The sequence below is a fragment of the Hypanus sabinus genome, chromosome 3, assembly GCF_030144855.1.
Source record: "Hypanus sabinus isolate sHypSab1 chromosome 3, sHypSab1.hap1, whole genome shotgun sequence".
NCBI lineage: Eukaryota > Metazoa > Chordata > Chondrichthyes > Myliobatiformes > Dasyatidae > Hypanus > Hypanus sabinus.
The window spans coordinates 3111341-3121219 of NC_082708.1; the positions used below are offsets into that span (position 1 = coordinate 3111341).

Below are 9879 nucleotides of genomic sequence, written 5' to 3' on the forward strand. Positions count from 1 at the left end.
ATAATTCCATGTGTGTATCCAAGCTCTCAGTTCATCATCTTTGTTCCTGATGCTTCTTGCATTGAAGTACACACACTTTAGCCCTTCTACCTTACTACCTTTACATCCTTTATTCTGCTTCTTTTTCCTCAAAGCCTCTCTATATGTTAGATCTCCATGCACTTCTTTCACTGCTCTATCGCTCCGGGTCCCATCCCAGAGAACTATTAATCTGCCTAGTCCCATCAACCGCTCCCAGCCCGTAACACTCCATGCCTTTCTGGTCCATCTACCTATCCGAAATTTCTTTTGTGTTGATATTGAACCACATCCACCACTTCCACTGGCAGCTCGCTCCACACTCTGACCACCCTCTGAATGAAGAAGTTTCCCCTCATATTCCCCTTAAACATTTCACCTTTCATCCTTAACCCATGCCCTCTGGTTCTAGACTCACCCAACCTCAATGAAAAAAGCCTATTTGCATTTACCCTTTCTATACCCCTCATAATTTTCTATATCTCTATCAAATCTCCCCTCATTCTTCTACACTCTAAAGAATCAAGTCCTAACCGATTCAACTTTTCCCCATAATTAAGATCCTCAAATCCAAGCAACATCCTTGTAAATTTTCTCTGCACTCTTTCAAACTTATTTACATCTTTCCTGAACGTAGGTGACCAGAACTGCACACAATGCTCGAAGTTAGGCCTCATCAACCAAGCTCTTGTGTTTGGAAAGGCAGGGACTGATTCAGGGCAGTCAGCGTGGCTTTGTGTGAGGGAAGAATGTCTCAAATCTGAAAGAGTTTTTTAGAAAGGTGAACAAGAAGATTGGTGAGGGCAGGGCAGTAGATATGATAGGTTAGATCCCGTGGGATTCGGGATGAGATAACCAACTGGATTTTAATGCATCACACACAGAATACTGGAGGAACTCAGCAGCTCAGGCAGGGTCCACAGAGAGGAATGAACAGCCGATGTTTCAAGCCAAGACCCTTCATTAGGACTGGGAAGGAAGAGGATAGAAACTGGAATAAAAACATGGGGGGGAGAATAAGGTGACAGGTGATAGGGGAAGGTGGGTGGGGAAGGGGAGGGATGAAGCAAAAAGCTGGGAGGTGATAGGTGGGAGAGATAAAGGGCTAAAGAAGAAGGAATCTGATAGGACAGGAGAGTGGACCATAGAAGAAAGAGAAGGAGGAGGGATAGGCAGGTGTGGAGAAGAGAAAGGGTAAGAAGGGAGCCAAAACAGGGAATGGAAAAAGAGAGAAAGGAAGAGAGGAGAAATTACCAGAAGTTAGAGAAATCAATGTTCATGCAGTCAGGTTGGAGGCTTCCCACATGGGATATGAGGTGTTGCTCCTCCAGTCGGAGAGAGGCTTCATTGTGGCAAAAGGGACCATGGACAACATGTCAGATTGAGAATAGGAAGCTGAAATGGGTGGCCACTGTGAGCTCCTGCCAACTGAGGCAGATGGAGCAAAGGATCCCGAGTCCCTCCAATGCAGAGAAGCCCCACAGGAACACCCCAATGGTCTGCCTCCCGTAGGACTCTTTGGGGCCCTGAATGGTGGTGAGGGAGGAGGAGTAGCACTTGTTTTGCTTGCAGAGATAAGTGCCAGGAGTAATTCTAAGTTGGTTTGGTGGAAGGAATAAAAGAAACATAGAAAGCCTACAGCACAATACAGGCCCGTCAGCCCACAAAGCTGTGCCAAACATGTCCCTACCTTAGAAATTACCGATAGCCCTCTATTTTTCTAAGCTCCTATCCAGGAGTCTCTTAAAAGACCCCATTGTATCTGCCTCCACCACTGTCACCGGAAGCCCATTCCACGCACTCACCACTCTCTGAGTAAAAAACTTACCCTTGACATCTCCTCTGTACCTACTTCCAAGCACCTTAAACCTATGCCCTCTCACACTTGCTATTTCAGCCCTGGGAAAAAATCCTCTGACTATCCACACAATCAATGCCTCTCATCATCTTGTACACCTCTATCAGGTCACCTCTCATCACTCCAAGGAGAAAAGGCCGAGTTCACTCAACCTATTCTCATAAGGCACGTTCCCCAATCCAGGCAACATCCTTGTAAATCTCCTCTGCACCCTTTCTATGGTTTCCACATCCTTTCTGTAATTAGGCGACCAGAACTGAGCACAGTACTCCAAGTGGGGTCTGACAACATAGCTACAACAGTACCTCTCGGCTCCTAAATTCAATCCCACGATTGATGAAAGCCAATACACCGTATGCCTTCTTAACCACACAGTCAACCAGTGCAACAGCTTTTGAGTGTCCTATGGACTCGGACCCCAAGATCCCTCTGATCCTCCACACTGCCAAGAGTCTTACCATTAATACTATATTCTGCCATAATATTTGACCTACCAAAATGAACCACTTCACACTTACCTGGGTTGAACTCCATCTGCCACTTCTCAGCCCAGTTTTGCATCCTATCAATGTCCCACTGTAACCTCTGACAGCCCTGTACACTATCCACAACATCTCCAACCTTTGTGTCATCAGCAAATTTACTAACCCATCCCTACACTTCCTCATCCAGGTCATTTATAAAAATCATGAAGAATAGGGGTCCCAGAACTGATCCCTGAGACACACCACTGGTCACTGACCTCCATGCAGAATATGACCCGTCTACAATCACTCTTTGCCTTCTGTGGCCAAGCCAGTTCTGGATCCACAAAGCAATGTCCCCTTGGACCCCATGCCTCCTTACTTTCTCTATAAGCCTTGCATGGGGTGCTTTGTCAAATGCCTTGCTGAAATCCATAAACACTACATCTACTGCTCTACCTTCATCAATGTGTTTAGTCACATCCTCAAAAAATTCAATCAGGCTCGTAAGGCACGACCTGCCCTTGACAAAGCCATGCTGACTTATTCCTAATCATATTATACCTCTCCAAATGTTCATAAATCCTGCCCCTCAGGATCTTCTCCATCAACTTACCAACCACTGAAGTAAGACTCACTGGTGTATAATTTCCTGGGCTATCTCTACTCCATTTCTTGAATAAGTGAACAACATCCGCAACCCTCCAATCCTCCGGAACCTCTCCCATCCTCATTGATGATACAAAGATCATTGCCAGAGGCTCAGCAATCTCCTCCCTCGTCTCCCACAGCAGCCTGGGGTACGTCTCATCTGGTCCCGGCGACTTATCCAACTGGATGCTTTCCAAAAGCTCGAGCACATCCTCTTTCTTAATATCTACATGCTCAAGCTCTTTAGTCAGCCCTACAATCGACAAGATCCTTTTCTGTAGTGAATACTGAAGCAAAGTATTCATTAAGTACCTCTGCCATCCCCTCCGGTTCCATACACACTTTTCCACTGTCACACTTGATAGGTCCTATTCTGTCACGTCTTATCCTCTTGCTCTTCACATATTTGTAGAATGCCTTGGGATTTTCCTTAATCCTGTCCGCCAAGGCCTTCTCATGGCCCCTTCTGGCTCTCCTAATTTCATTCATAAGCTCCTTCCTGCTAGCCTTATAATTTTCTGAATCTCTATCATTACCTAGTTTTTTGAACTTTCGTGAGCTCTTCTTTTCTTCTTGACCAGATTTACAACAGCCTTTGTACACCAAGGTTCCTGTACCCTACCATCCTTTCCGTCTCATTGGAACGTACCTGTGCTGAACTCTCCAGCACGTAATTCTCCACAACATCTGCCATCTTCAATGGGATCCTTCCCCCACCCCCCAACTTTTTGCTTTCTGCAGGGATCACTCCCTATGAGACTCCCTTGTCCATTCATCCCTCCTGACCCTTACCCTTGCAAGCAGAACAAGGGCTACACCTGCCCCTACACCTCATCCCTCACCACCATTCAGGGCCCAAAACGGTTCTTCCAGGTGAGGCAACACTTCACCTGTGAGCCTGTTGGGGTTCTGTGCTCCCGGTGTGGCCTCCTGTGTATCAGTGAGTCATGACGTAGATTGGGAGACCCCTTCACTGAACACCTACGCTTTGTCTGCCAGAAGAAGCAGGATCTCCCAATGGCCACCCATTTTAATTCCACTTCCCATTCCGATATGTCAATCCAGGGCCTCCTCTACAGTCGGGATGAAGCCACACTCAGGTTCGAGAAACAACACCTTCTGTCTGGGTGGCCTCCAACCTGATAGCATGAACATAAATTTCTCAAACTTCCGGTAATGCCCCCACCCTCTTCACCATTTCCCATCCCCCTTTCCCTCTCTCACCTTATCTCCTCCCTCTGGAGCTCCTCCCCCTTCCCTTTCTTCCATGACCTCCGTCCTCTCCTATCAGATTCCCCCTTCTCCAGCCCTGTATCTCTTTCACTAATCAACTTCCCTGCTCTCCACTTCACCCTCCCTCCCAGTTTCACCTCTCACCTGGTGTTTTTGCCTTGAAACCCCCCACCTTTAAAATCTGCTCAGCTTTTTCTCTCCAGTCCTGCCAAAGGGTCTCAGCCCAAAACGTCAGCTGTTCTCTTTTCCATAGATGCTGCCTGGCCTGCTGAGTTCCTCCAGCGTTTTGTGTGTGTTGCTGACAATTATTTCATTCTCCTTTACACTTGTGGACCGGAAATTACATTAAACAACCTTGAAATGGTAACAGAGACCGGCGTTTCGTTAGCACTGGGGAAGGGCCTGGGCGTGGGGAGAGGGGCAAGAGGGGTGTGGTACTGGGGTGAGGGCAGGGACAGTCCGGGGAAGGTGTAACACAATATTGGGTGAGTGATTGAGGATAGGGGTGGGTGGGGTAAACAGGAGGAGATGGGTGAGTGATAGAGGGTAGGGGTGGCTGGGGTAAACAGGAGGTGATGGGTGAGTGATAGAGGGTAGGGGTGGGTGGGGTAAACAGGAGGAGATGGGCGAGTGATAGTAGGGGTGGGGTGGGGTAAATAGGCGTGATGGATGAGACCAACAGCTAGGATTGGAGAGCACTGGACCGGACGGGAAACAGTGTGGAACTCGGACTCTCTCGGAAGACCCTCCCCTGACTCACGTTGCCTGTCCCGTCCCGAGGTTGGATCCTTCACCACCCCACTCATTTCCCCGGACTCCAGTGTGGTTCAGGAAGGGTGGGGGGGGGGGTTCCTGTGCCTTTATTTACCCTTATTCCCATGGCTCTGTGCTAGCCGCACCCATGGAGCTGTCTCTGGGGGTGAATGGGAGCAATTAACAGCTCCCAGCTTGAGCCGCAGCTACGGGCTCCCCGGCCCGAGATGGGCCGATCTCCACCAACACCACCAGAAGGGACAGAGGGCGGGGAGAACAGAGTCATGGAGGAGAGGGGAGAGGAGGGGTGGATGGACTTTGAGGAGGGATGAAGGAATGGGGGTGAAAGGAGAGGGATCAAGGGGAGAGTTGATGACGAAGGGAGGGGGAGGAGATGAGGGTGGGGGAATGGGAGGTTGGGAAGCTTTTTTTTAAGGACAGGGCCAGGCTGTGGGAGGGTGTGATCTCCCCCTACCCCGAATCACCAGGTCAGGAATGTAGGGTGGGCAGCTGGATTGGGGGGGAGGCGTTACAGCGGGAGAGCAAAGCTGGCGCTGACAAGGTGGGTCAGTTCGGGTTCCCCTCCCTCCTCCTCCTCCACTGATGGGTTTACTGGAGTTACCCTCCAGCCCACTGAAGCCCTTAGAGGGGCGTGTGAGGGTGACCGCGAACTCTCTCTGGGTAACAGAACCTCTCCCGGACAGGGTGGGGGTCATCGGCAGAATTCTGCCCCCGCTCCTTCTCTGTCTCTGTCCCAGCCATTGTTACCCCCCCCCCCATTCTACTTCCACTGGATGACACCCCTCCTGCTCTCTCCCCACCCACCCTTCCCTCCCTGACTTCTTGGAAACCCTTCCCAGATCTCGGCGGGGGTTCCAGCAGGCAAGTGGCGTGGGACGGTGGACCCTGCTGCCCCTCGCCCCTCGCCCCTCTCTCACCGTCAGATGCTCCATGGTTAACACTCGTCCTTGGCACCCCTCGGGTGTCCTGCTCTCCGACCTGTGTCAAACCCGTCACGGAACGCGTTGCTGGAGCGGTGGTCGATCACAGCCTGCGCAGGTCACCCATGGTGGCCGCTCCGAGCCCGAACTCCCCGCGACCAGGTGCGAGTGACGGCGGCTGGCGGACTGTGCCGAGCCGGCAGCGGCTGGGACCATGGGGGGAATGACACGTTACCCGTCCAGGGACTCTCTGTCAAATGATGCCCGGGGCTGTAATTATCAACCTCCCCCAGGGAGCAACAATCTGGTTGCACGGCGTTCCAGGGTGGATTCACTAATTAGAAACAGACCGCTCATTAAAATCCGTCAGAAAGTTACACTAACAAACAGAGCTGTTTGTCTGTGGCAGTTCCCAGAATCAGACCGATTCTCCCTGACATCGGACATGAAATTACTGTTCTAAACACGTTACTCAGTCATCAAATACTTCCCAGGCCCCCCACCTCGTTCTCTCTCCCTCTCCCTCTCTCCCTCCCTCCATCCCTTCCTTCCTTCTCTTTCCTACGGAGCCCCTGAGAAGGAGCAGGTGTCATGAAAGTGGCAGTCTGTCAAGTTCATTGTCAATCTGGCCAATGCCTTTCAGTGCCACCATCCCCGCCACACACACACACACACACACACACACACACACACACACACACACACACACTCACACTCACACACACACACTCACACACACAGTCACACACACACACACATCACATTCACATGCTCTCTCACACACATCACACACACACTTACACTCACACACTCTCTCACAAACACACACACACTCACACACACACACATCACACTCACATGCTCTCTCACACACACTTACACTCACACACTCTCTCACACACACACTCACTCACACACACACACACTCACACACTCTCTCACATACACACACTCATACACATACATAAATATTCATAAACTCTCACATACATAAATATTCTCACACATACATACACACACTCACACACACTCACTCACTCGCACACACTGTCATGCTCACAGTCACTCACTCGCACACACTCTCACGCTCACACACACACACTCGCACATACACTCACACACACACTCACACACACGTGTCATTGGGGTCTAGAAGTGGGCTTATATTGACTATTGATTATATTTATCAACAGGCTACATCACAGCCTGGTATGGAAACGCAAATGCATTGAACAGAAACTCCTACAAAAAGTAGTGGACGTTATCTAGTCCACCTGTAAATCCTCTGCACCATCAAGGACATCTACATGCAGTGTTGTCACGGGAGAGCAGTATCCATCACCAGGGGCCCCACCACCCAGCACACGCTCTCATCTCCCTGCTGCCATCAGGAAGAATGGGCCTCAGGTCCCACACCACCAGGTTCAGGAACAGTTATCACCCCTCAACCATCAGGTCCCACACCACCAGGTTCAGGAACAGTTATTACCCCTCAACCATCAGGTCCCACACCACCAGGTTCAGGAACAGTTATTACCCCTCAACCATCAGGTCCCACACCACCAGGTTCAGGAACAGTTATTACCCCTCAACCATCAGGTCCCACACCACCAGGTTCAGGAACAGTTATTACCCCTCAACCATCAGGTCCCACACCACCAGGTTCAGGAACAGTTATTACCCCTCAACCATCAGGTCCCACAATACCAGGTTCAGGAACAGTTATTACCCCTCAACCATCAGGTCCCACACCACCAGGTTCAGGAACAGTTATCACCCCTCAACCATCAGGTCCCACACCACCAGGTTCAGGAACAGTTATCACCCCTCAACCATCAGGTCCCACACCACCAGGTTCAGGAACAGTTATCACCCCTCAACCATCAGGTCCCACAATACCAGGTTCAGAAACAGTTATTACCCCTCAACCATCAGGCTCTTAGCCAGTGGGGATAACTTCACTCAACTTTATTCAAACCAACACTGAAATGATCCCACACGTTTTCTGTATTTATTGATGATTTATTTATTATTTTTTTTATTATTTCTTTCTTTTTTATGTCCATAGTTTGCTGTCTTGAATGCCCAAGTTTTCCATTGATTCTGTTCTAGTTATTATTCTATAGATTTATTGAGTATGCCCACAAGAAAATGAACCCCAGGGTTGTATATGGTGACATATACATATATATATACTTTGACAATAAATTTACTTGGAACTTTTGAACTTGGGTGATTTTTTTCCTTAATTTTCTTGGCTACAACATGCAGATGGCAGAGCTGGGGGAAGGAGGTATAAAGGGAGTTGGAGAGGATGTGAAAGGGCTCTCATTGTTGAGCAGAAAGCAGGGATCTGAACGGGCAGGGCTGGGGAAGTCATTACTTTTTCTTACAAATAAGCAACTGCTGGAACTCAGCAGGTCAGGCAGCATCTGCCGAGGAAACCGGAATTGGTTCACTGGAGTCAAGTGTACGCGATCCAGTGAAAAGCTTGTCTTGTACATATCCATACAGATCCGATGACTATTCTGCATTCGTTTATTGCTTTACCTTGTCCTTCAGCAGTGAGCAGTGTTACAGTTCCAGAGAAGCTGCATTGCAGGCAAATCACAAGCTGCAAGATAGATTGTGAGGTCAAGAGTCCACCTTATCATACTAGGGGACCATTCAACGTCGGGTTCTTTCAGGCTTGCCGGATGGGAGAGGGGAGACAAGAGAGTGTCCGGGTGGGTGGGGGCTTTGATTTTGCTGATGGTTCTACTCAGGCAGTGATGAGTGCAGACAGAGTCCGTGGAGGGGACGCTGGTTTCCGTGATGAGGTTGATGTTTAGGGGACTGTTCTGTCTCATCTCTCTTCTGTCCTTTTCCGCACGATCTCCCCCAGCCCCCCCCACAGTGGGGTGGTTCCTGTCACCCCTCAGCGAGCCAGGCTGGATGGCTGAGCTCTCTTTGCTAGGCCTTGCCTGACTACAACTGGGTGACGTGTCAACTGCACTGAGATCTGCCAGATCCTTGTGCACTCCAGGGAGAGAGCCTTCCCTATGAGATCAAAACATACAAACATGTTTTTTTTCAGTCAAGTATTATTTTCAGTTGCTGTATTGTGGCAGGCAAGGTATTAAATAACAAGGCATGACATTCTGCTAACCTGTAAAGACACAAACTGGCCCTGTTGGTCTCTCTCACCATTGTCGTTGCACGACCCTCTGAGGATTTACAGTTTAGATGGTGTATTGCCAAAGTCGAAGTCGAGTTTATTGTCATCTGCACGTGTGCACAGCTGCAATAAAAAGCTCCCTCGCAGCAGCACCACCATCACAGACAAAGAGCAGTCACAGGAAAGAACACATAAACACAAACAACACACACAAAATGCTGAAGAAACTCAGCAGGTCAGGCAGCATCTGTGGAGAAGAACAAACAGTCAACATTTCAGGCAGACGCACTTCATCAGGACTGGAAAGGAAGGGGGAGGAAGCCAATAAGAAGGTTGGAGAGGGGAAAGAGGACAAACCAGAAGGGGATGGGTGAAGCCAGATGGGTGGGTGGTGGGGGGGGGCACGGAATGAAGTAAGAAGCTGGGAGGTGATTGGTGGAAAAGATAAAGGGTTGAAGAAGGAGAAATCTGATAGGACAGCAGAGTGGAGAAATCGATGTTCATGTAGTCAGGTTAGAGGCTACCCAGATGAAATATGAGGTTTTGCTTGTCCAACCTGAGATTGGCCTCATCAAGGTGGTAGAGGAGGCCACGTACAGACATGTCGGGCTGGAAATGGAAAAGTTGAATTGAGATGGATAGCCACTGAAAAATTCTGCTTTTTCTGTCAGAGCCAAGGAGCTCAACTAAGTGGTTTCCCAATCTACGCTGGGTCTCTCTGATCTCGAGGAGGTGACATAGAGCACCAGATACAGTAGATGACCCCAACAGACTTGCTGGTGAAGTGTTGCCGAATCTGGAAGA

General features: G+C 49.4%; 1 protein-coding gene across 1 annotated transcript in view; it reads right to left on the bottom strand.

Moving 5' to 3' along the window:
* Positions 1 to 6005, bottom strand: part of LOC132390687 (short transient receptor potential channel 2-like) — a 69034-nt gene extending 63029 nt beyond the window's left edge. The window contains exon 1 of the mRNA XM_059963244.1: positions 5916 to 6005. Within this exon, the coding sequence (XP_059819227.1) occupies positions 5916 to 5930 (15 nt within the window). The 5' untranslated portion in view covers positions 5931 to 6005. The remainder of the gene's footprint in view (positions 1 to 5915) is intronic.
* Between the last annotated feature and the right edge of the window lie 3874 nt (positions 6006 to 9879).